This window comes from Trichoderma harzianum (genome assembly GCF_003025095.1).
Source record: "Trichoderma harzianum CBS 226.95 unplaced genomic scaffold M431scaffold_10, whole genome shotgun sequence".
NCBI classification, from domain to species: Eukaryota; Fungi; Ascomycota; class Sordariomycetes; order Hypocreales; family Hypocreaceae; genus Trichoderma; species Trichoderma harzianum.
In genome coordinates this window covers 632,749-657,520 of record NW_020209258.1, presented here as the reverse complement: position 1 = coordinate 657,520, position 24,772 = coordinate 632,749, and the positions used below count along the sequence as shown (strand labels likewise).

The window sequence follows — 24,772 nt, the reverse complement described above, 5'->3', positions numbered from 1 at the left end:
CCAACGCAGCCCAGCTGGAATCTAATTCTTAGCGCCATGCTGGAAGACGTCAGCGGGCCGTTGGCCTCAAAATAAGCAGCGATTCACAAGCATGTTAGCGGATACCTTTCACGGTATGGCATTTTAGCTGATCAAGGCTGTATCTTTTACCACAAAGCTAGAGACCCACACGTCGCACTGGTTCCCGCTTTGCGCTTGTCGGTACGTATCGGCAGTATCGATTTCGAGCTTCGAGCTTCGGCTTCAAGCTCCAGCAAAAGTTGCGACACTCCGCCATCAGCCTTGTTCTTTTTTCTTCTTTATGTAGGCGGCCATGTCCATTCCCGGCCTTGGGCAAATCCCGGTACAAGTGCGTCACTCCTTGGTCAATCTCTAAACCGCTGAATTGTTTGTTTGATGACTGCCATCAACTCTACTGACACTCTTGACTTTCTTCCTCTCTCCAGGCGGCCGTTTCCTCGACACGAACCATTTCCCTCCGTCCGGCTTGGGAATGGCGATTCCAAGTGCCCCCGGGCAGTTCCCTCACCCTTAAGGTCCTCTCGGGGACCGCCGAAAAGGACGGCGTCGAATTGCCGCTGCGCAATGCCTACACCTTCTCCGGCATCAAGTCCAAGATCCTGACATGGCACGGCTGCGAGCTGGAGATTGACGGGCGGTGCGACAATGACTCTATCGCCGAGTACTCGAATCCGGCTGCGAACCCGGCGACTTCGCATGTTAATCTCCATGCGCGGCTCAACGACATGCGCGTTGACGCCTTCAGACAGCGCCGCGAGGGGCCTAGAGTGCTGGTGGTTGGGCCGCCTAGCTCGGGCAAGACGACGGTGGCCAAGACGTTGACGAGCTATGCGACGCGCCAGGGATACCAGGTGATTACGGTCAATGCGAATCCCAAGGAGGGCATGCTGAGCCTGCCGGGGACGCTGAGCGCCAGCGTGTTTGCGACGGTCATGGACCCTGAGGCTGTGGACGGCTGGGGGTCGACGCCGACGAGCGGACCGAGCACGATACCTGTCAAGTTGCCGATGGTGTTCAACTACGGTAGAGAATCTGCGGAGGATGATGAGGATCTTTATCGCGAACTTATTGCTAGGCTGGCTGGAGCGGTTAGCAGCCGGTTGAGTGAGGACGACGAGGTCAAGGGGTCGGGGGTCATTGTGGACGGGATTGGAATCAGCGAGGACGGTCAGTTCGGGCTAGAGCTGGTGGCACATATTGTTGATGAGTTTTCAGGTAAGCCAGTCCAGTTTGGATCTGCAATTACGAGACGGCTAATACCTTGGGTGCAGTCAACATTGTGGTGGTGGTTGGGTCACCTAAAATCCACGCTCAACTCTCGAGCCGGTTTGCTACGGAAAAGACAAGTCTTGGGGAGGCGATACAGGTGGTTTCCATTGACAAATCCGATGGAGTAGTGGAAAGGGACGAGGCGTTTCTGGAACAGTCGCGCGAGGCTGTGATTAAAGAATACTTTTTTGGAGACGCAAAGAGGACGTTGAGCCCACAGATTCAACAGGTCGACTTTGATAGTCTGGTCATTTACAAGCTGGCAGACTGTAAGTCACCATTTCTTTCTTACTATTCGATACGCAGGCCATTGACAGTTTGCATCTACAGATTCACCTGATGAAAAGCACAGCTTGGTCACGGAAGAGCCCTCGTCTCTCATGCAGCATTGGACTTTTGCAGTTATGAACGCTTCTGTGCGTGATAGCCCAGACGTGGTTCGCGCGGCTGATGTTATGGGCTTTGTCTATGTGGCGGACGTGGACGAGGATAGGCGGAAGATTAAGATTTTGGCCCCGGTGAGCGGGAGACTGGGAGATAGACCGCTGGTATGGGGCAAGTGGCCAGAGCCCTACATTAACTTGTTGGGATAGAAAATGTCTTGGAGAAAGCAAGTCAAAAGTTTGTCATGAATATTGCGTGCACGATGGTGTGACTTGGACTTGGTGTGATGTTTAACACGTCTTGACAGGTGACTGACAGACTCGAGGGCTTGTGTTGCCTAAGGAATTCGTTTTATGCGAGGGATGAAAGTACGACGTTCTATCTCGATTGCAAGACCAGCACGCTGGTGTTTGGTTGGCTGCGCCTTCGTACTTGGAGCACTTTATGCTGTCTGATGTATCAGGTGGCATTGCCAAGGTACACCATATGCAGCAACGACATCACATGGTGCAGTTTTATCCGAACAGAAGCGAACAAGAAGAGGTAATTTGACAAAAAGACCAACGCAAGGAGAGGGGGCAAGGGGGAGGCTTAGCATCGGTTTTGCGATTTAGAAGTTGGTCCTCTGGTAAATGATACGGTGAACACGCGTCGAGCCAAGAAAGAACGGAGGAGAAGAGCCAAGAACCTATGAGTGTTAGAGAGCATGGGTGAAGTGCTCCGGCTGTGCCCTGGTTAGTTATGCTTAATCGATTAGTGGCTTGGTCTGTGGCGGAAAGCTGATGATTGTGAAGCTTTTCATCGTTTTTGCGTTGCTTTGACACAGTGCTGCCTCTAAATGTGATGGAGTTTACATGAACTTATACCATCAAGGCCGAGGAAGCGAGAAGGTTTCGCTTTGTCTGACTGCACAGTACAGTATTGGTGTGGCTCAAATCCGTCTTCCGGTGCCGATGCTGTCGAAATTGCGTATTACTTGAGTCTGCCCAGCATTTTTATTCGATGGCCCGGACTAACACGGAACGAGACAAGGTGTGGATGAGACGTCGAGCACGTGTACCGCCACTTTTGGGCAGCGGAAGTGCGGGCGCGGGATACGTAAGATTGACCGGGTTTTTGAGGTAGTGGGAATGGTGTGTCTGCCAAGAGAATTGGCGTTTGGATAGAGGAAAGTGGTTTCTTTTTCTGGAGACATAGAGGTGCGGGGTTTTGATATGAAGATGATGAGGATTGTGGTGATGCTGGAGATGGGGAGGGATGTGGTGGTTTGATGGGCTACCCCGGATGATATTCGAGATTTGGGAGGCTCGAGATGGGGGAACTCAGAGGAAGCAAAATAGAAATTGAAACGGACCTCGGCCGAAAGTAACCTAAAACACAATCTATGACGGTTTCTGGACTGGAACACAATGTCTAAGCACCCGCTATGGCAACATGGTTATATACAATACAGCAGCCAGATGCCACTATACGACGCCGTGCAGCCACTGACACGCTCCACATTGATGCTATCCTCTGCTGTAATCCCCCTCCGGGTCCATATCACCGGGGGGCGGGGCATATGAAGCTGCCGTTCGATTGGTCTGGGGCCGTGGTCACGGAGTCGCTAGCTTGAGGGCAGATCCCGGCAAAAGGGTTGTTTCTTTGCAGTGACATGACATGATTGCTGGCGTATTGGGCGTGTGTTGGTTTGATTGATTGCCGCTGTGCCGTGGGGTGCAGTAGCACGTGCCCTGATGGGATAGTATTTGGAAAAGCTGAGGGGAAATGAGGTGGGAAAGTCAATCGATTCCGCTGTGGTTGGTTGATGTTGATGTTGATGATATTAAGATTGATGTAGAAGAGCTGTGTTAATGAATGGGTTTTTATATGGATATGGAAATACATGTAGATGTAGCTCTGGTGGTTATCAAGTCACATGTGTTCGATTATCGATAGATGGATAAGCAGCAATCAGCTATGACGAAGACGAAGCTCTCTCCAAAAAAACAAAAAGCAACTTCCCTCACCATGAACTCAATCTCGCATCATCCCTCACATAGTGTCTCTTGGCATATCACACACAAGCAGCTTCCTTGCGAAACTAGCTCCAAGCTGCAGGGTGGGCTGCGGCTTCGTCTCCAAGTGGAAATCGGGTCTCTCATCTCTTCCCCCCCCCCCCCCTCCACACCTTGCATATCGTCTTTCTATCTATCCGCCGCCTCCGTTTGATAACGGCGTGCTGTTTGCCCAGCCCGCCTGTGATTTGCTGGCTTGTTTGATCGGCCGGCCAGGTGCTTTGGGCCAAGATACAAGTTCCATCAATTATAAAGCCGAGTGGGAAGCTACACTCTTGTCTCCGGGATGCTTGCTTCCCCTGCTTCTTCTACCCTTTGCCTTTCCCAGGCTTCACTTCGCCTCTTTTTTTGTCTTGTATTAAACAAGGTTGTATCTTATAGCTACCTGTATAGTTAGCCAGACGGATCTTGAAGGAACTTGAATCTTTTTTCTTTTCCCTTCTATCCCTCTTCTTTTGCATCTTCATCTCTGCCCCTCTCGTTCGTGTCTGCCCCTCCAACCCCCACCACCAGAAAAGGGCAAGGAGGATCAGCCGTTTGACTTTTACTCAAACAAATTCTATATATATAAATAAAAAAGACCGCGTGTCTTGTCCCGGCTGGAAACAGCTTCTCGATACCCGTTCGATGGGAGAGACCGTTATTGTCGTCACGAATGGTGCACAAGACGCCAACGCCTCGTCGGACTCGTCGACCCTCTCCAGCAACCCGGACGACCAGCCTCCTATAGCGGAACCCCCCGACATATTAGCTATAGAGAAGCCGCATTGTCCTCACACCCTATCAGCCCGGCGAGTTGCTGAGCTCCTCCAAACCGACGCCGAAGATGGACTAAGTGTCGAGGAGGCCGCCGCCCGCTTGGCTCGGGACGGCCCAAACACTATCAAGGGAGCAAAGGGTATCTCCATCTGGGAGATCTTTCTCCAACAGGTTGCCAATGCCTTGACTGCCGTGCTCATCGCCGTAATGGCGTTGTCCTTTGCCATTCACGACTTTGTCGAAGGTGGCGTGGTCCTGGCCGTCATTCTCCTCAATATCATCGTGGGGTATGTTGCAAAATGAAACTGACGCAGAAAGGAAGAGACCAAGCCTACTGCTATAGCCATTATTTCTTTTCTTTCTCTTTCTTTTCTCTACTTCTCTCTTAAAGGGAATCATTTACATGCTTTCCACTATTTTTCATGTCTTGCTCACACTTTATGAAACAAAATTACAGGTTGATCCAGGACTACCGCGCTGAGCAGACAATCCAGTCGCTCTACGCCTTGTCTACTCCCAAATGCAAAGTCATCCGGAATGGGTTCAACGATACCGTCAAGGCAGAAACCCTAGTCAAGGGTGACCTGGTCTGGCTCTCCACTGGAGACGTAGTGCCCGCCGATTTACGTCTTGTTCAAGGCATCAACCTCGCAACGGACGAATCTCACCTCACGGGTGAATCTGTAGCCATCAGCAAGAAACCAGATGTCATCTTCAACGACCCCGATCTCCCCATGGGCGATCGCACAAACTTGGTCTACACTGGAAGCTCCGTGACTCGAGGCCGGGCGACTGGCATTGTAATATCTACCGGGATGAAGACCGAGGTGGGCCAGATCGCCGAACTGCTGCGTCAAAAGAAGAAGCAGAACACTGGCTCTGGCCCCGTCAGCAGGTTCCTCATCAACTGCTACCAGACTAGCAGGAACATTCTTGGCCTCGAAGGGACGCCTCTGCAAGTCACTCTCAGCAAGTTTGCTCTCCTGCTATTCGCCTTGGCCATACTACTAGCCGTCATTGTCTTCTCTGTTAGTAGGTGGGACATTGACGACAATGTTCTGCTGTACGGCATTTGTGTTGGCGTCGCCGTTATTCCGGAGTCCCTCCTTGCCGTGCTTACCGTCACTATGGCTGTCGCTACCAAGGCAATGGTTAAGGGACATGTAATCGTCCGCCAAATGCCGTCTCTCGAGGCCGTTGGAGGAGTAACCAACATTTGCTCCGACAAGACTGGCACCCTCACCCAGGGACGCATGATTGCCCGCAAAGTGTGGCTTCGAGGCGGCCTCGTTGGCCTTATCGAAGGCACCTCCAACCCCTATGATCCGAGCAGCGGCACCGTGTCGTGGTCCGGATCGCTCGTAGGAACTTGCTTCAACGCCTTTCTCGACACTCTGGTCCTATGCAACAACTCCACCGTTAGCGACGGCAAGAAGGAGCTCGAGACTGACTCCAGTAGTGTCACAACGGCATTTGGGTCAGATGAATGGAAGGTAGTGGGGGAGCCTACAGAGATAGCTCTCAAAGTCTTTGCTCTGCGCTTTGGGAAGAATAAGACTGCCGGCGATGAACTCGTCGCAGAGCACCCCTTTGACTCGTCGTGCAAACTCATGAGTGTTGTCTATGGTAGAGACATCGATGCCAAGTCCCAAGTGTATACCAAAGGTGCCGTTGAGGTAGTTGTGCCGAAACTCGACGAATCTGAAGAGCTGAAGCAGACGATCCACGCCAAGGCAGAGGAGCTCGCTGCTGAAGGTCTCAGAGTGCTCTGCATCGCCAACAGAACCCTGGACAGGGAGAAGGAGGACGCCCATGACCGCTCCCAGGTCGAAAGTGGCCTTCACTTCCTCGGACTTGCTGGTCTGTATGATCCTCCTCGTCCAGAGACGGCTGGTGCAGTATCGCAGTGTCGCCAGGCCGGTATTGCCGTGCACATGGTGACGGGCGACCACATCAAGACGGCGACGGCGATTGCATACGAAGTTGGCATCTTGTCGCATGACGTACCCTTGTCCCCGAAAACTGTCATGTCGGCGATCGATTTTGGCAATCTCACAGACGACCAGATAGATGCCATGGATACCCTTCCGCTTGTCATTGCCAGATGCAGCCCCCTGACCAAAGTCAGAGTCATCAAGGCATTGCATCGCCGGAAGGCGTTTTGCATCATGACTGGTGACGGCGTCAACGATTCGCCAGCACTGAAGCAGGCCGACGTGGGTATAGCCATGGGCGATAGGGGAAGCGATGTGGCCAAGGAAGCGTCAGACATGGTGCTGACGGATGACAACTTTGCATCCATCGTGACAGGCATCAAGGAAGGACGCCGGCTTGCAGACAATATCCAAAAGGTAGGCTTGTTGGCTCTCCCCTAAGCCACAAATACTTGTACAAAAATGATTGGGCTAACGTGTATATGCTTGTAGTTCCTCTTGCATCTCCTCACCTCCAACTTGGCCCAGGTCATCCTTCTATTGATTGGGCTGGCGTTCAAGGATGAGGATAAGATCGCTGTGTTTCCGTTGTCGCCACTCGAAATCCTATGGGCTAACCTAGTCACCTCGTCACCCCTTGCTCTTGGCTTGGGCTTGGAAGAGGCGCAGCCAGACATTCTACAGCGTCCGCCCCGCAACTTGCGGTCGGGAGTCTTCACCTTGGATCTGATTCGGGACCAGTTCGTGTATGGCACCTGTATGGGGTCTCTCTGCCTGGCGGCATTTATGCTGGTGGCTTATGCATCTTCTGGACGGGGCTTTCATGACCTGCCTATCGACTGCAATGAGAACGGCCACGGCCATGACGGATGCGGCCTCGTGTTTCGTGCGAGAGCCGCGACGTTTGCTACTCTGAGCTTTTTGCTCCTGATTACTGCTTGGGAGGTGAAGCACTTTCATCGCAGTCTGTTCAACATGGACGAGAGGTGGAAGGGCCCCTTGTCCGTCTTTAAGACAATCTATCACAATCGTTTCTTGTTCTGGTCCGTTGTTGCGGGATTCATCATTACCTTTCCCGTCATTTACATTCCTTACGTCAACAAGGTTGTGTTTAAGCACCAGGCATTAACGTGGGAGTGGGGTGTCGTGTTTGGCTGCGTGGCGGTCTACATTGTGCTCATTGAAGCCTGGAAGGCCATCAAGCGCCGCTTTAGCCTCGGCATCGACAAGCATCCCAACCAGGCAGCCATCTCGCAGGCGTAAGTCTGTATGTGGCTGAGTCTACTAAGTTGTTGAAGTTCCACAAGGCATACTTGAGGGACAGGGGCTTTTCATTCTTTCACTCTTTCTCTAAAACTTGTTCAAACACATTGGTTACTATACTATCTATCAGAATGTCTACGCTATAAGTATAGGTTTAAGTATAAGCTATGCAGTATTAGGTTATTCACTCGTTTGGCACAAATTGGAATCTTTTTTTGTTTTTGAGTAATTCGTCTCTCCTGTCAGATAACGCGTAATTTCATTCTAGTAAGTGATATGTGTGTCTGCTGCGTAGGCTATCTAAAAAGCAAAGTGTCGTGAACCGTATCTAATGCTTGCGTGGAACGTAAAGTTGGTATATAGTTGGGATAGTTGGTATATGTGAGTGAGTAGTTGAGCCGGATGGGCTGGATGCTTGGAATGTGAGTGACAGAGAAGTTTGGAGTGTGTATGTGTGTGAGTGTGTGTGGTTAGGATGGTTGGTTAAGATGTTGCTTATGCAGTCTTGATGTCGGTTTGGATGACCTTTGTTTTTAAGTGTTAGTTTTGGGGGAGGAAGATTGATGTTGGAGAGAGGGGAGAACGTACGAATTTCCAACCGCTGATGCCTTCCCACTTTCCGCGGACGTACATTTCGTAGCTGGGGGATGAGGTTAGCTTCTTTTTGTTTTTTGTGTTGCTGTGGGTTGAGTGCTGGGGGGGAAGTTTTTTTTGCTTACCATTGCGGATCGCTGATGCGGTCGACGAGGGGTTGGATGTTGGGGTTCTTGGCGAGAGCCTCAGTCCAGTCCCACGGGTCGGCGTTGGAAGCCGCCTTGTCCTGTTTGCTTTTGTTAGTTTTGCTTTTCCCCAACTGACTTGTAAGTTAGAAGGATGCTTTTACCTTGAGCTCGTTTGCGGGACCGTTGGGAATGTCCGTGTAGACGCGCTTCTTGGTCTCGCCCTTGAGGAAGTTGGGGGCTTCGCCGGTTTTGCTGCCGGTGCGGACGTAGCCTCCTGTGAAGGTGACTTCGGGGACGAGCCTGAGAGAGAAGGAATGTTAGTGTTGATGAGGGTGAGAAGGGAAGGGAGGGTTTATTTACTTCATCTTGGCGGTGTATGTGATGGACATGAGTTGGGTGTAGCCGGAGCAAGTGACGGTGGTTCTGTGAATGAGTTAGCTTTAATTTCATGGAAATGGGATGGAGGGAGTGGGTGGGCGTACGCTCGGTTTGCCGGGCAGATGACGGGGCAGTCGAAGTCGATGTTGAGGGTGACTTCGTTGCGCTTGGTGTCTACGAAGGTGTCTGATCCGTTGAACGCGGCCTGGGATGTGTGTTAGTTCATGTGAGAGCATATTGCTTGTTGGTTCATGGTGAAGATATGCCTTGATGTGGTCCGTGACGACTTGCTCAATACCGGTAGCGGAGGCATACCTAATAGTGAGATGAGGAATTAGCTTTGTTTGATGAGTGAGAGATTCGGTGACTTACTCGTTTTGAGCGGTAAACATGGCGGCGTTGGAGTGAGTGATTGCCTCCGTCTTTTCTTCCTTGATGGCGATGTTGACCTGAGTGCTACACAAGAGAGTTAGAAGTGAAGTTGGGTGTAAGTTGTGGTATACTTACTTCTCGTCCTGGGCTGGCACTGTGAGGGTTTTGACCTGTATGGGGGTTTTGTTTCAGCATCAAACTAGATCGACGATGGCGGGCTAAAAAGGGGGAGTACGGACGGTGAAAGGAGACAGCTCTTGGATGATGGGCTCGTCGAATACGAAATCAGAAAACTCGGCCGTCCAGTTGTCGAAGCGGAGACTTGTGCACTGCTTGTTCTGAACGCCAAATCAGTTAGCCTACCCCCCTCAAATCAAAAGTATGAATTGTTTTCTCTCTTTTTTTTTCTCTTCTCTTGTCCTTTTGTTTCTTGATTATGATGAAGATATGTACATACGCCGTATCCCTTTGGCTTGCTCAAGTTCTTGAGCAGATATGACCTTGAGTTGCCTTCGGGGTGGAGCTCATGCTGGAATTCTGACCCGCTGGATATCCAGGACATGCCGAGGAGACTAGCGATTATATGTGAGTAGGAATCTTATTAACCAAATAATGGCTGAGTACAAAGATTTTTTGCAGAATCTGAGCAACCAAATTATGGCGTAATAAGGAGATTTTTTTGCATACTTGGCTAGGTCAGCGAAGGGGCGGCTTATCCCGTGTATGACTTTGGATTCCAGCTCCGAGGTCGTTGATTCATAGCTGATGCCCTGCGGTGGGGAGTTAGTCATGATTGAAAAGAAGGAGAGAAATAAAAAGGCGAGGCTTAGGAAGCAAGGCGGCGGTGGTGGTTTCGAACCTTTAACTTGAAGACAGCTTGAGCGCGGCTATAAAACTTGTTAGTAAATGAAGTACTATAGGATGTGATGCTAGACAAGAAACTCACCGAATGTTCTCGTACAGCGTGTCGGCTTTGCGTTCAAAAGTCTCCCAAGTCTTTGCTTTCGTGTCAGCGATTCTCCTCCCCAAATATCGTGGAAACTTACCTCGGCCTGTTTCGTCATCTCACCACAAGCCTCTCCAAAGTAGGTCATCTTGGCCTTCCGGACAGCCTCCTCCAGCTTCTCGGGCGTGTCCAGCGTGAAGTCGACGACGCCGGACAGGACCTCGTTGACGCATCGGTTGAGGGCCTGGCGGTTCCACTTGTTGACGAGGGAGTCCAAGAGCAGCAGCTTGGCGATGTGGTAGTCGGAGATGCCGCTGGCCAGCCTGTTGCGGGCCTCGGTGACGCGGAGCTTGGCCTCTTCTTGCGAGAGGCTGAGGTGGGCGACGTTGCTCTCGAAGGCGGCCTTGGCGGTGCTTTCGCAGGTGGCGAGGTGGGATGTGATTTTCTCCTTGGACAGGAACCTGGTGACTTGGAGCGTGTCGCTCTGGTTCTTGAAATCGTCGATTTGGGCCTTAACAACTCGGTCAAGCTCCTTGTCAATGTATGACAGGAATTCCTTCAGAACTGTTTGAAAGTGTTAGCAGCCGATGGTAAATGAGGAAGGGGAAATAAGATATTCTTACCAGCTGAGTACTTGTCGCCAAATGTGCTCTTCTTGGCAGACAGTTGGTTGTCAAACTCGTTCAGGTAGTGGTCATACAGACGGTTGCTCATGGACTTCTCCTTCAAAAAGGTAATGAGCTTCTCACGGGTTGCTGTGGTGTCAGTGAGGGCCTTGAACTCTCCAACATCGTCCTTGGGCAGCAGAGACTCGTCCAGCTGTCTCTGATAAGCTGCGAGATGTTTTTCTTAAGAAACCAGAAATGTTAGTCAGAGAATTGACAAAGAAAGATTCGTAGTCTCAGTTATTCAAACTTACCAAGTTCCTGGGCAACGTCCTTGGCCATCTCCTGCTCTCGAACAGTAACCTTTGCCTTGACAAGGTTCTTGGCCTTGTCAACCTTTTCCGCGTAATTCGCCTTAATCGTTTCTGCATTCTCCCACAGATACTCAGTATCGATGGTGTTGTTGTAGTGCGTCAGATGAGAGCTCTGCTCCTCATCCGCGCTCGTCTCCCAGATAGACTCATCGCCGATCAGAGTCTCCTGGTAAAGTTTCTCAAAGGCGGCAGCAATTGCTTCGGAGCTTGTCGTGTCCTGCTCAACAAGCCATGAAGCCCAAGCAGTATTGAGGTTCTGCTTGGCAATCGCCGCAGCTGTGAAGAATGCGCGGTCGTATGTGACTGCGTAGTTTCCCCTCAGAGCCTGCTCGTCGTAGGATGAGATCTTCTTCTTGTAGGCTTCCAGCAGGTCACCGTGAAGCTGATCCAACATCTTCTCTGCGGTGTTGGAAGAAATAGATTTGAAGTCGGAGACTGCATCATTCACAGTGTCTTGTATTGAGGCAATCAAATCAGCCAGCTCCTTCTCGGCGAATGCCTCAATCTTCTGGAGGTTTGCGGCCAAGACTTCATTTCGCTGGCCATCCGACTCCTTGATAAGACTCTCACACGTATCCCTAGGATTGTTAACGAATAGCCAAGAATGGCACAATAGGCTTTGCTTCTTACTTGATGGTCTGCTGTGAGAGATATTTGAGCGAATTACGCACATCGGCCATGCATTTGTGCATAATACGATCGAGTTTCTAAATCCAACTCATTTAGCACAAAAGTGACGTACAAAGAGAAAAGCAAGATGAGCATACCTTGTTGCAATCCTTAGTGCTGATGAGTGCTGGGTCCTGGATCAGCTTATTGCATGCTTCCCTAAAGTCGTGGTGGAGTTTGATGTGAGATCTGTTAATGGCCTCGTTCTCGGCCGCCCGCCAAATATCGGGCACGTGAAGCTGGCCGTTTTGCTCAAGCCGGTTAATCGACTTGACGATGCTTGACACAAAATCTGCGGTTGAAGCACCAGACAAGGGAGCTCCGGCGACGAGTCGGGGAGTTCGGAGCATCTGGGACAGCTGGGCTCGCAGGTTCTTGAAGTCCTTGACGTAGTTGTCGTTGAAATCATCGAGAACAAGGAACTCCTTGGTCTTGTCGTTGATCTGGCTCTGCACACCCTCCTTGAGAGAGTTGCCACGAAGCAGGTGAACCTGGATTGTGTAAGCTCTTGTCGCTAATCCCTTCTTACATCTCAAATGTTAGGTCATGAGATGGCTTACTGTGACACCTTCGAATTCGGAGGCCAACTTCTCTCGAATCTTGTTTCTCCTCTTAACCGCCTCGGTCCTGCCAATTTCTTTTTTGAGGATGTTCTTTCTGACATCATCCACTGGTTGGGTAATTAGTATTATTAAACAATGTGAAATGGTGATTCATTTCGTATCATGTAGACTTACCCGAGCCTCCAAGATCATACCTTTTGACGACTGTTAGACCAACCAAATCTCATTCATGTTGAATGGAATCAAATGGGAAACTCACTTGTTGATAATAATGACCAACTGACCAAACTTTGGTCCACTGGTCTTCCTGTCACCACCGAAATTTAGCTTGTTAGCGGCCAGCGTCATCATCGCCAAGCTCGTCAGGATGGTGTCCTTGGCAACATCTGTAGTGTTGAAAACGATGACACGAGAGCATAGAATGGCGGGAGTGAAGAGCATGATACTGCCATTACTTTAGCATCTGCAAGCATGGTGAAAAGGGTGGATGCTACTAACTCGTACAAGTCGCCCTGGTCTCCATGGCCTTCTGTGTCGAGGAAGGCAACCTTTTGAGGATTTGCCAATGCCACCTCTACACCGTCATCAAGTCTGGAGAATTCCTTGGCACCCATAATCTTGTTTCCCAGATTCGTACCTATGCGAGAGATTGAGTTAGTAATTGTCAGCATATGCACAATGATTCTTCTTACCTCTTGTCCACGATTCGGCTCCGGGGCTGGTGGAAAACAGCGGCTCCTCCGTGCATCCCGCAAGAAGGTTCATGAGGGTTGATTTGCCACTACGCGTCGGGCCCATGATGCTGATGAGGTTGAGGGCATCGTTAATCTGTCGAAGATGGTGGTTGACGTCGTCGTTGCACTGAAGCACGTAGTTGATAGCCTCGTCAGGGTCGACGTCGGTAGCATCATCGAGAGCAATCTTTTCGCTTGCCGTCTTGACGCTGACGGCCTTGACACTGGTGGCCTTTACACTGGGGACATGAACACTGGTGGCATTCTCACTGACGACGATCTCGCCATCAGCATTTTCACCATCAGCGTTCTCGCCTTCGGCAATATCGTCAAGAGCGTCTTCGCTAGAGGGCTCCTCACTAGAGGGATCCTCGCTGGGGCTCAATTCGCTGATGGGCGCGTCGTCCTCATCCTTCTTGACGCCGTTGTCAATCTCAAGCCATCGCAGCTGGTCGCTGGTCCCGCCAGCAACCAGCTGGAAACTCTTCTCCTCCAGCTGACTTCACGGTTGGGCTCTGGTTAGCAAACAACATGCATCCGGATCATTGCAGAGAGAAGAGATAAGACGAGCTGGTTCCATACAGTGAAGGGTCATTGAGATCCATAGATGAACTGTTCATGCGCTCGGTGGACGTGCTGAAGCGGCCATCGCTTCTTGAGAGTCGCTCTACAGGTTTGGCATCAGACGACTGCAATTACGCGGTGAAGGAATCAGATAGGGCAAGAGTATCATACTGGCTGACTTGGACCACGACGGCATGCGCTGAGACAGCGACCTCATTCGCATAACCATGATGGCAGTCTTTTGTCAATGCTCGACGACGGATACTGATGAAATGCTTCACTTGATAGCCGTCGCTGGCATTGTATAATATAAAATGAAGTTCTCATCAAGCGGTAAAGAGAAAAAAGGCTGGAAAGCCCCCCAAACGCCCACTGAAAGGGATTAGCTCCCAGACAAGGATCATGAATGGATACAACTTGTGCCAGCTCCGAGTCCACGTCAATGCAAATCCTGGTGTAAGGCGGCGACATGTGATAGGCCGTTTGCAGGGCCTCTGCTCAAGTTGGGCTGCCATAACGTCCTCTTGCGGTGCCTGACTCTGCTTGCACAAGGCGACCTTTGTGAGGACCCCCTGCTATGCCCTGCTATGAAAGGGGTCCATCTATCCCGGTACACGTATTATTGGGGACATCAGGCGGTCACACACGTGGAGACTCGCTTCACTGACTCGCGCCTCGATTTGTGCTTTAGGGACTGGTGCGTAGAACACGTCAACCCATGAAGGCCAACCTATGCCTGAAGCGTGATAACGTCGTGCACGACGATAAGGCGGGGATCCGTCCATTGGCCTATAAGGCACTTGGAAAACGGTGGCGATGGGCCAAGGAATCGATTCATCGCATTGCGGTTCACCTAAAGACTAAAGTACATGCAATGCATAGGACGGACGGGCATCGTCTGCAGCGCGAACGTTAGGGGTCATCTGCACATGCAACCCTTTTAAACCCATCAGGATGTTTGCAGGGAGCAATTGCAAGCGCCGCGGATGCCGCCCGGAAACCCTTTTATCGACGTCCAATTGATCTTTGCTGGCCGAATGACTCTGATTCTGACCCAACGTCTGGTCGGTTTTGGTAGGTGGTTTCGAAGAATGGGCTCCTGTTTCCCGTTCCCGCTTCCGCTTCTTCTCTTCTCGCTTCCTCGCCTCGCCTCCTCTGTCCCGTCTCCTGTTTGCTTCGTTGCCTAGGACTCCTCAGAGTTTCGCCTCCTTTGGAGCCTCTTCCATGCAACTGCTCGCTGAGTGGCTTGTCGGGGAATCCAAAGTCTCCGCAATTCGGAGCAAACGCGTTGAAATAAGCAGAGATACTGTCCGTGCAAGGGGGTAAACCAACCCAAGCTCCCGCGCATTAACAGGCCGCCGTCCTTTCACCGAATCTTCGGAGCCCATTGCATAACTTGTGCTAATCCAGATAGCTAGCGGAAGCACCCGCTTTGGCCGAAGCCGATGAATAATACAAATGGAACTCACATCCAGCTGACTGGGAGGAGGGTCCAGTCTGCAAGTTTCCACTTCTTTTGCATCTTCTTTTTCTTTCCTACTGCACACCGAGATGACGGTCGTCTAGTTTGGGCAGATGCTAGTGCGGCCGGGTTGGGTGAGAAAAGAGAGAGAAAAAAAAAGTAAGACATTGTGTGTGGGGGTCTTTGTGATGAAGAGAGATTTACCTGCAGCTGCGGTCAAGCAGAGGAGATCACGAAGATGTGCCCCATATTGTGTCCTGATCCTGTAGAGAGAGAGAATGTGCAATTGTGACTGTGACTGTGCCGTGTTGTTGTGTGTGTTCATAAGACACAGCCACTGCATACACGAAATAAACAGACAAGCAAAGCAACACAAGATAGATAAAATAAAAATGAAACAAAAATGAAACAGAAGCCCAAGTTGCCACCACTTGCTAAGCGATGCTTGAGCACCATCCAGGATATAAAAACTCGACATCTGAAAACAGGGTATCAAAGCCTCGGCGCCTGCGCTTAGGCCGCGATCGCAACATTAGCTTCAACAACTCGAGCTCCCTTAGCCAACCAAACTCACAAGCACACAAACGCCCACCAATCTCTCCACAGGCAGATGAGTCCCCGTCTATCCACCTGCGGTCACCTGTCCGGTCCACCGATCAATACATGCATATTCTCCATAGGACTTGGTCTTTTACAGCCAGCATGCATCACGGCTGCATATATCCTTGTCTTTGATACCACGTATGATGATGACGATGGTGACGTCTTTGGACGAGACGATGTCGCTTGATAAAGTCCAACAACAAAGTGAGTCGAGTTCTTATCCGTATGACCTCGTCCTTCTGGGTCCTCGGCTGGCATCGTATCTCCATTGGCCTTGCTGGTGCCCGCTCTACTCATGGACATCAGCTTCATCCACAGCCAGTCCTAACGATGTCTCACAATATTATAGTGTTTTTTCTGGGAAACCAGCACCATTGGCCGCATAGATTCGTCCTAGTTTCTGGAACATCTTCTCATTGGTAGGTGGCCACCATCATTTAGTAATTTTCCGATGAAGATTGGAGATGTAGGGGGAGTGAGCAAACGATTCAAGATGCCCTTATCCGTATATCGCCCCAGATGTGCACACATCCTCGTTTGTCTGTAAATAAGTCCAATATTCCCCAAATTCTGTATCATACATACATGGTATAAGCTCCACATGCCCCATCACGCCGTATCCGCCGTCGAGAGCTTAAACCGCTATTCCAGGATAAGTGATTCCAAGAGCAAGTTAGGGTACCCTGGCCTCGTCGCTGGCGAGATCCAAATTGCGGATCCCATCGAACAAGTTTGAAGTGGCATCACTTCAAACATGATCTCCCTCAGACGGCAGCACGTTGATCCGATCGCGTCGTGGATGCCCAGAATTACATGGCTCGGCATGACATCAGGCTCGTTTCTATCCCCCTGTTCGAAGAGGGGATAGAGGAGAGCGAAGGCTTTTCGTTTCGTGAGCTCGTAGAATATCGGCCCATGTACAGTGCCAAGGCGGAGAGGGCTGGGTGATGCAACAGATGTTTCTGACGATGCTGCACGTAGAGTTTGTATCGCTGTCTTCATGGGCCATATCATCTACGATGCCATTGCTAGCGAGATGACATGTGAGTTATTAGGCGTAAGTCGTATTGGTGCCCTTCATTGAGCTTTCAATGCCCGCAACTCAAGGGTAGGTGAAAATATGATCCAGACAACAGTTGCTGTTTAGAACACCAACCCGTAACCTTAGCTAACATTCACCAGAAAGAAGTAGTTCTATGACTTTGCCATCTAAGAAACGATCAAACCCTTTTCTTGGGACTCGAGATGTCTAGAGACATCAGCTCAAGTCTCATCTAGCGAGGAGGTTGCGTCGCTTCGGCTAACAGGCTTTGGCAAGCTCACTTGGGATGATGCAAGGTTTTTGAGAGGAAGTCATGGCAACTGTTGGTCTCAGAGTGGGATTATACGAGAAAATGGAGTTCAAGTGCCGGAACATTACCGCATTTCTCATTCATAATCAGCGTTACCAGCTGGGATATCCGACGTCTGAAGAGGAAGAAAATGGCATCTTAGAGAGAAGGGTAAGTGATGCACTGGACGTGTGATCCCGGTGCGATTGGACATAGGCTGGACGGAAGACGAGCTGGTTATCACTTGTCTAGCGAACAGGCGAATGCCTATGTCTCGTCCTTGCGACAACTCCTTTGCGAGGATTTTCTTTTTTAAATACACCTGCGTTGCCACCTTCTAGGGCACTTTCTGATGCTTAGAGCTGGACAATAGCATCAGTCTGTTTCGCTGCACCGCTTCTTATCCCCTGCCTCAGAAATGAGCACTGAAGCCATCACTATCAAGCCGATAAGTGGCGGTAAGAAGCATGTGGCTGCAATGGGTCGGTTAAGGTGACAGTAGGATGACACCAAGTGGTGAGGCGGCCTGGCTGAGTGTGCTGGTAAGATGGCATTGCTTGTCTGTTTCATACGCCTGCATCCAAAGAATTCGACGCGTGTTTTTTAACGGTACAATCTCTTCATGATATATCAACACCTTATTGAGGGGGCCTCGTGACCGTTCTGCGTGTTCATGGCTTAATGAGGTAATAGTAAACAGCTTCATCCAACTTGGATTCATCCCACCACCGTATTAACGGCTTCCTACGTCCTTCTTTCCACCGGTTTTTCTCTCTGTAATTTCTTATATCATGATACTTGCTCAACAAGCTGCTTATGGTGACTGATCAGAGGTATTCTTTCCCTCATCAATCCATCCATCCATTTCTGCGTGTTTAGATTCCCCTCTGTCAAGTCTACCTTTACTAACTATTTAAATATTCTGTCAACATACCCACACGTTTGGATCCCATGTACAAGAATACAGACACGTACTGTTTCTTTTAAACAGTACCTTAATTTAACGAACCGGACACTTTGTTTAGAGAAAGACTATATTACCCAATCCTAGATAAATACAAAAATGACTATATCTAGGGCTTATCTAGGGAGAATCTTGCCTTGGCCATCTAGAATCTTCTCGTCTTTGGCCCACAATCTTTCGTCGCTGAAAAACACTTGCAACATTCACTCTCCTCCATATTATGGGTGCATAGTATACTCGTAGCTGATGTTGCCCGAGATAGAGCCCTATGGTCCTCCAGGCGGTTCACCTGGATTTACAAAGTGCCATAACACGCAGCATATTAAATTATCTGCCTTTTACCAATATTTGTGCTAATCCTGTTAGTAAACGTCTTGAAGCTGAATAGAAAGATTGCCATCAAGCTTGCTCACCCCGCCAAAGACTCTGTTGATTTACTAGATTCTCAGAACCGGTGTACTCATCGCTGATCGATTTGCTTCGTAAGGTTCGTAATATGTTTGGCCAATATTACATACACTGATAACAGGTGTGAAGTTTTCATGATGAATGTTGAATAGAGGAGTACCTGAGTCATGCATAAATAGTTTTGGTTTCCTGTTGAAGTTCAAATTAGATATAGTATAGAGAAACCCAAACCCCAGACGGCTAAGTGTGAGGCCACTTCAATCACCAACAATGAAGAACTCCCATAGACAAGTAGCCAGGTTTTAATGCCTTTTGGCAGTCTTCTGCTTGTTAGCTCCAGCTTTCATATGAAACAAGAACATGAAGTACACGATACTAATCATCTTGCTATATATGCATTAACTAACATGCTGAAAGACTAACTGTCGGAGACAACTATGAAGAGTTTAAGCTGCAATTTGATTTATTCTGGCCCAGTAGCAGGGAACAACGTGAAAGTTCACGGATGCTGAGCAGCCCATAGAAGTCTTGGAGAAGACAGTGGAAGAGCTTTGTCAAAGACTACCCGAAGAACTCGTCTGGTCCATGGATGACGCCCAGAGAGTAGTACATCTGAATTTATCATTCCATGAAAGAGACTGCCGCAAGTTTCAAAACTGTATGAAATACTCAGTTATGAAGGGATAAGTTGCTTGATCGGACTGATAATCTCTTCAAAGATACGCGGGGTAATCCATAAGCTTGAATGTCCTTGGGAATGTATTTGGCAATTTAGCCATTTTATAATGACATTTACCTTGGTTGAGATGAAGTAGACGGAAGATTTCAGATGAAAGCTATTAGACAACTATAATTTCAAATTCTAGGAGAGTACCATTCGCATCCCCAGGATCCCCTAAAATCTGACCCCGTGCACCTTGATGGCCATGCACCTTGATAGACACCCCTCAGCTCCCTCAAAATTCCACCATTTATATGAGGCCTTTTTGTAAAGTTGAGTATGTATTATAGAGAATGTGGTAGATAAGGTGGTTGTTGTTTCCATCAAGGTTCACCACCATCCAAGGAGCTGAGTGGTATAAGCCTCTGACTTCGCAGTCGCATCACCAAACCCCGGCTCATTTCCACGAGTAATAGCACTTGATGGTGGAACAGAAGCGGAGAAGACTGGCTGTTGATTATGGAAACTGGGGAAATCACGCAGATATATGAGCGAGCGTCAAGTATATAATGATGAACGCATTCCCTTGAGATGCGAGAAAAAATCTTCATCATTCCTGGCCTCAGCAACCTACTCCACAAGATCCGCTTTCTTCACAGATATTTTCTCAAGTTTTTTCCTTCTGCAGCACGATGAGCCAGTAAGGACAGATGAAGAAGAGTATCATATGTTTTGGTCATATTTCTATGCGAACTTGGACGCTGAACTGTCATTTTCCTTCAACATGAGCACGCAAAATGTAAACCAGACAGCGCGGACAGCATGGACATCATGAGCACCGAGCGTATTGCACTGCCTTCACTCCGTCATTTCTGCATCATGCGACTAAAATTCTTTATGTCGTCCTCTCAGCAACAAGCCTATCACGATGGAGGGCTGATGGTCCCCCCCTGTGGCGCCAAATCAGGTCTTGAGACACGGCATCTTGTGCTCCTGCGCTGGCCTACTTCTATTCGCAGGCACAAATCTGTCCAACACTTTGCCGACAGCTGTTCAATCCTGTCTACGTCTAACCTCAGAGTGAAGAAGCTTCCGTTTGAATCTCTCGGTCTTGATTCCCCCAACATCCGAGACCCGGGTCATGTCGGGTGAGGCGATTTGTACAACCATGTAGCACTCCGTGGCCGCATGACTGTTCAGCCGGGAGCCACCCCGGAAGCAGGCCCCTTTTCCAGTATCTTAGTCTCCCTGCGATCCTTTCTTGTCGCTTGTGGCTGCTGACATCCGATAATCACCGGCCAGCGCGTGGGGGAGAGGCAACCCATCATCTCCACGCCTTGCTCTGTCACATTTTCATTTTTTTCCCGCCATGGCCGCTGAAAATGCAGTATTCTGCCTAGCCAAGACTAGGTATTCAACTATTTTCGCCACATGCCACGGCTTCATGCGTGCTTTTACGACAGCAGAGTTCAGAGGTATGCCTGTGATCCCAACGCCGGGATCAATATGTGCCTTTTACTACACGTAGCTACCACAACGCATGATGATTCTTCACACATGTCACGTATTGATAGGGAGATGCTGCATCCATCATCAGCAGATTCTTCATAGGTACGTTGGTAACACAGTGTTATCTTCTTCCTTCTCGGGAGGGCGTTCGTCCTCGTGATAGTACAGTGACTACCATAAGGCCAAAGCTTTCCTCAGCCGCATATTTCCCTCACCATTTTATGCCCCCAAGTGACAATTTTCTCCACAATTTGTAGCAAGGAAGCTATAGTCGGGCACCATTTCAAACGCACTGATTTTTCTTCAGGCTGCTTTTCGATTGTCTCCGTCAGTTACTGTACCTGCGTATGATATCCATGTCCATGTACTACGCATTATCCTTGAGGTGATATCCTATGTTAGTATTTGAAGCCAAGTTTTGTTGAAAGAAAGAGCCAAAGAGATGTAATTTTCAGCACGAAATGGGAGCAAGTATTCATTATTTGCCTGCGGCCACCATCACCGGCGCCAGCATTACATCCCTGACTTAGCAGCCATACATATTGCTCCATCATCGACACCCATCCACACCAGCCGTTACAGTATATGTTTTATAGTATAGCGTGGGAGTACCCCTGCGGTTACTTTTCGTGGGACATGTGTTCAACGCCCGGTGATGACTTCTCATTCTGGCCTCGGGTAACCTCCATTCCACCCCCAGCCAATGAAGCTGACGCATGACTGTGAAGCATTATTAACGGTATTTCAGCTAGACAAGTTAAAGAGGGGTATTGACGAATGTCAGTCGAGAACTCATGATGATTGTTGGCCGTTTTTGAAGGATCTACTCCGGCTTGCAGGCGCCAAGATGTCACCGCATAGGGGCTTCGTTAACAAAGCTGTTCAGTGCATGATATGGTGCATGGGGATTCACAAGTGGATACTAACTATATGACAGTTGACGCTCTTTTTATAGAGCATCCGTTTGGATATAAAAGCATCGAGTGTCGCCTGCCTTTTGATCTTGTCTCATCCATCAATCACATCAACCACACTCAAGCAACAAGAACAACCTTTGCCTACCTTCAAAGACCTTCAGTCTCTCAAATCAACCAACACCTTCAAGATGTCTCCCTGGTGAGTCTTCTGAGGACCATTGTTCCAACACTTGCTTGGAATTTCACCTTATTTTGCCTTCAGCGCTCCGCTGCTGGATCTGTGGCACCCATTCCCCATTCCCAAGCAAGGCACTCTTTAGACATGTTACTGACAACTTTCTCTCGATAGCCAGTGCAACTCCTGCGGATGCAAGGACAACTGCTCCAGCTGCTCATGCACCAGCTGCAGCGTAAGTCCTGATTCTCTCCCCTGCTTTAGGCAGAGAAACCTTTCGACCGGAAAGCTAACACATGAGGACATGTAGCACTAAATAACCCGTGTTCTTTTTCCTTCGCCGGAACTATACTCTCTCAGAATGACAGCTTGAGGGCTCGGATGTGCTTAAGACGCCATGGGAAGGGCAAGGCATTTGGGCAAATAGACCTCCATCTTGTGGGATATAGCAGAATAGGAATTTGAAGATTTTGCCCTAACACACATATAATTTGCTTGTGACTCTTGTGCCTTTTGAATGAATTGCATGTGGACCGATGGCCCGTGTTGATATGCCTTTCTATGCAATAATGTCCGACAGATGCATGTCATGCAGCAGTGCAGACAGAAGACGACTGGGCCAGTTGGTGCTCCATGCATAAAGCTGGGTCAGGCATGAAGAGGGAAAATTTTGGGCATTGCTTCTGGCTTGTGAAAGAGACATCAAAAAGAAATAATCATGCCGAGAAGATCACGCAGTTGCGTGTATGGTTTCGTACAAAAGGACGAGCAAAAGTAAACGGCAAAAATAGATGCCCACTATCAGAGTCGAACTGATCACCTTGTCATGTCAAGTATTTACTAGTGACACGCTATACCGCTTAGCCAAGCGGGCGTCGAGCTATTTATAGCAGATGTTTGAGTTTTACAGTATATGAATCTTTTTAATTTGCAAAACCACAACTATTCAATCCAGATTTGATCGAATTTCGCTGCGAGATCATTCATATAAGATAAATGGCTTTAGAGGACCTTGACGCAATGGCGGTCTTCGAAAAGCTGCTATTTAGGCGATAAGCCCGACTCTTTAGTTAATGGTAGAATCGTTTGTGCTGTTACTGTAGTGAAAGAGGAGCGTTCCGCAATAGTTGATCTTGGTGTAAGTAGAATAAACTGAGTATAAGTCTATCTATGGAATATCTATTCACATTATTGATTATATGACTAGAGTCCAAGATACAATAGACAATCTCTTCAGAGTTCAGGGCAATGCGCCATGTTATAATGTTCTGGGTTGAGATGGATGCTATTCCCGACAACCAACCGCAAATTGCCGCTATCCGTTTACAGGATCCCGGTCCGATCAAAATACAGATCGGCTATAGTGAATGTTGTCTCCGAGTATGCTGTACACCAAGGTATTTTGCTATAAGATTCTGGGCACATTCGTACGCGTCAGAAACTCGCACAATAAAGACCAAATGTGTGAAAGAATTGAGCCAATCTGCGCTTTACATCATGCGTGAGCAGGCAGAATACCGACCTGTGTCATCGAATGTTTCATTAAGTTGCGACCCAAGTTATCGGCATTTGCGGGCTAAGCAAATCCCGAGAAGTCAGGGTAAGTGGATTTTGCTTTGTGGGATGGAAACCTTGGCATTTACAATGGAATTGAGTCTCGTGGTAATGTTAATCGGCTATATGTGTACCATATGGTCAAGTGATGACGCAAATGCCGGTAAAAATACTAAAACAGGTTAGGGTACGGAGTATTACAAGATGAAGATGAAAACTGTTCGCAGGTAAGGGGGAATCGGCATTTCCCCTGTTTTAGTGCACCAGGTACGGGAGATTGCTTCAATCAAGATTGATGTGATCTCTGCTTGCGGTGGGTGAGATGCTGCACAATCGTTCGGTACGTCCCTAACAATGTCATTGGCCATCAACAAGTCAGAGCAAGCTCTCGTGTGCCTCTTTGAACACGAAGTGTGTGGGGTTGTACGATAAGCATAAATACCATCATTCGGAACCCGGAATGTAGTCAATGGCTTGCCTCAGATGGCGACCGATGCTACATGAAACACATATTCGTTGTCCATCTTCCTGTCTCGTGTATGTTAAACCGCAAGTCTGACGCCTTCCCTGCCTAATAAAGGCATCACTCGACTTTGAAGATCTGCCAAATGCATGACAATATATAGTCTGGTTCTAGAGATCCTCATATATCGGTTCTTCACGGCAATCAAAACATCGCAGTAAGGGTGGGAATAGTTTCTGTTGGTTGGAGTGAGCAGACCTACTATTATTTATAAAACTATGTATGGGAGATATTCCGTGGGATATAGTCACACTCGTTGATTGCATGCCCATGTAAACGCCAGTTCAAGTCGGGAAGTTCGAAAACCCATATTGAAAACCGATATGAATGACCTACCTTCCTTTTTCCCTACGGAAAGTTACGGCGGAGGTTCGGCATGAGACGACGTCCCAGGGCGTATTGTGGCATCATTCTGGATCTTGAGGCAAGCCGAAATCAACGATAATTTAGAAAGCTCGGTAATTGCTTCCTCTTTCCATTCCCGATTTTATGCCCGAAATTAAATGCGAATAGTTGGTACTATTCTGCAGGCAACTAAATAGAAGCCCATCTCAGGAAAATGCTTCCGACGGCTCTCTCATAACAACAGCTGCTTTTCGCTTTGCCCAGCAGCTTTGCCCAGAGAATTGTAAAATGCCGGCATAGTGGAAGGCCGGTGTTGGAATGGCGGGGATTGGTAATATTTCCTCCAACCATTATCGGCGGTTCCTCCATTTGCAATGCGACATCAGCATGTTTAGCGTGAAATGCCCGGGAATTCTTCCTCGTATGAAAGCGATTGTTTGTGAAGCTACACACTATGTCTGGGGCTATTGCGGAGCCGATTTTGCCGATATAGACACAGCTAGTGCGCGGAATAGGTGAATGGTGATAGGCTCAATTTGGCAAAACAGTCTTTGTAATGAACACAAATATGCCCGACGGGCAATTTACCATCCTGAATGGGAGATCTGGAGGATCTGAGCCTCAGGAATCATGAGCCGAGGGCGAGATATGTTGATTGGACGAGCGTCCTTCCACATACCGAATCTGTACAAGACTAACCTGGGGG

General features: G+C 48.9%; 5 protein-coding genes and 1 non-coding gene across 6 annotated transcripts; 3 read left to right on the top strand and 3 right to left on the bottom strand.

Annotated features, from left to right (window-relative positions):
• The first annotated feature begins 237 nt into the window (after positions 1 to 237).
• On the top strand, positions 238 to 2,346 carry M431DRAFT_510404 (hypothetical protein). The gene is made up of 4 exons (XM_024919471.1): positions 238 to 349; positions 447 to 1,236; positions 1,293 to 1,559; positions 1,621 to 2,346. The coding sequence occupies exons 1-4, from the start codon at positions 314 to 316 to the stop codon at positions 1,881 to 1,883; spliced, it is 1,356 nt and encodes a 451-aa protein (XP_024771898.1). The 5' UTR covers positions 238 to 313; the 3' UTR covers positions 1,884 to 2,346.
• Positions 2,347 to 4,358: 2,012 nt separating this feature from the next.
• M431DRAFT_497526 (hypothetical protein) lies at positions 4,359 to 7,687 on the top strand (the record flags this gene model as incomplete). The annotated part of the gene is made up of 3 exons (XM_024917608.1): positions 4,359 to 4,777; positions 4,948 to 6,841; positions 6,953 to 7,687. 3 exons carry the CDS (start codon positions 4,359 to 4,361, stop codon positions 7,685 to 7,687), a joined length of 3,048 nt encoding a protein of 1,015 aa, XP_024771897.1.
• Positions 7,688 to 7,890: 203 nt separating this feature from the next.
• On the bottom strand, positions 7,891 to 13,972 carry M431DRAFT_510402 (hypothetical protein). The gene is made up of 26 exons (XM_024919470.1): positions 13,786 to 13,972; positions 13,633 to 13,717; positions 13,009 to 13,550; positions 12,815 to 12,953; positions 12,576 to 12,761; positions 12,491 to 12,510; positions 12,314 to 12,423; positions 11,852 to 12,244; positions 11,715 to 11,791; positions 11,025 to 11,662; positions 10,729 to 10,953; positions 10,206 to 10,669; positions 10,106 to 10,155; positions 10,019 to 10,046; positions 9,847 to 9,929; positions 9,617 to 9,731; positions 9,399 to 9,497; positions 9,295 to 9,329; positions 9,160 to 9,243; positions 9,054 to 9,102; positions 8,892 to 8,992; positions 8,770 to 8,832; positions 8,571 to 8,709; positions 8,407 to 8,507; positions 8,276 to 8,327; positions 7,891 to 8,212 (listed from the first exon to the last, which is right to left on the bottom strand). Exons 1-26 carry the CDS (start codon positions 13,841 to 13,843, stop codon positions 8,183 to 8,185), a joined length of 3,966 nt encoding a protein of 1,321 aa, XP_024771896.1. The 5' UTR covers positions 13,844 to 13,972; the 3' UTR covers positions 7,891 to 8,182.
• Positions 13,973 to 14,988: 1,016 nt separating this feature from the next.
• Positions 14,989 to 15,663, bottom strand: M431DRAFT_213117 (hypothetical protein). The gene is made up of 2 exons (XM_024913475.1): positions 15,651 to 15,663; positions 14,989 to 15,583 (listed from the first exon to the last, which is right to left on the bottom strand). The coding sequence occupies exon 2, from the start codon at positions 15,552 to 15,554 to the stop codon at positions 15,177 to 15,179; it is 378 nt and encodes a 125-aa protein (XP_024771895.1). The 5' UTR covers positions 15,555 to 15,583; positions 15,651 to 15,663; the 3' UTR covers positions 14,989 to 15,176.
• A 6,773-nt stretch (positions 15,664 to 22,436) lies between these two features.
• Positions 22,437 to 22,518, bottom strand: M431DRAFT_t137. Its single transcript has one exon. It is a non-coding gene; the product is annotated as a tRNA-Thr (tRNA).
• A 389-nt stretch (positions 22,519 to 22,907) lies between these two features.
• Positions 22,908 to 23,384, top strand: M431DRAFT_484283 (hypothetical protein; the record flags this gene model as incomplete). The annotated part of the gene is made up of 1 exon (XM_024916191.1): positions 22,908 to 23,384. One exon carries the CDS (start codon positions 22,908 to 22,910, stop codon positions 23,382 to 23,384), a length of 477 nt encoding a protein of 158 aa, XP_024771894.1.
• Between the last annotated feature and the right edge of the window lie 1,388 nt (positions 23,385 to 24,772).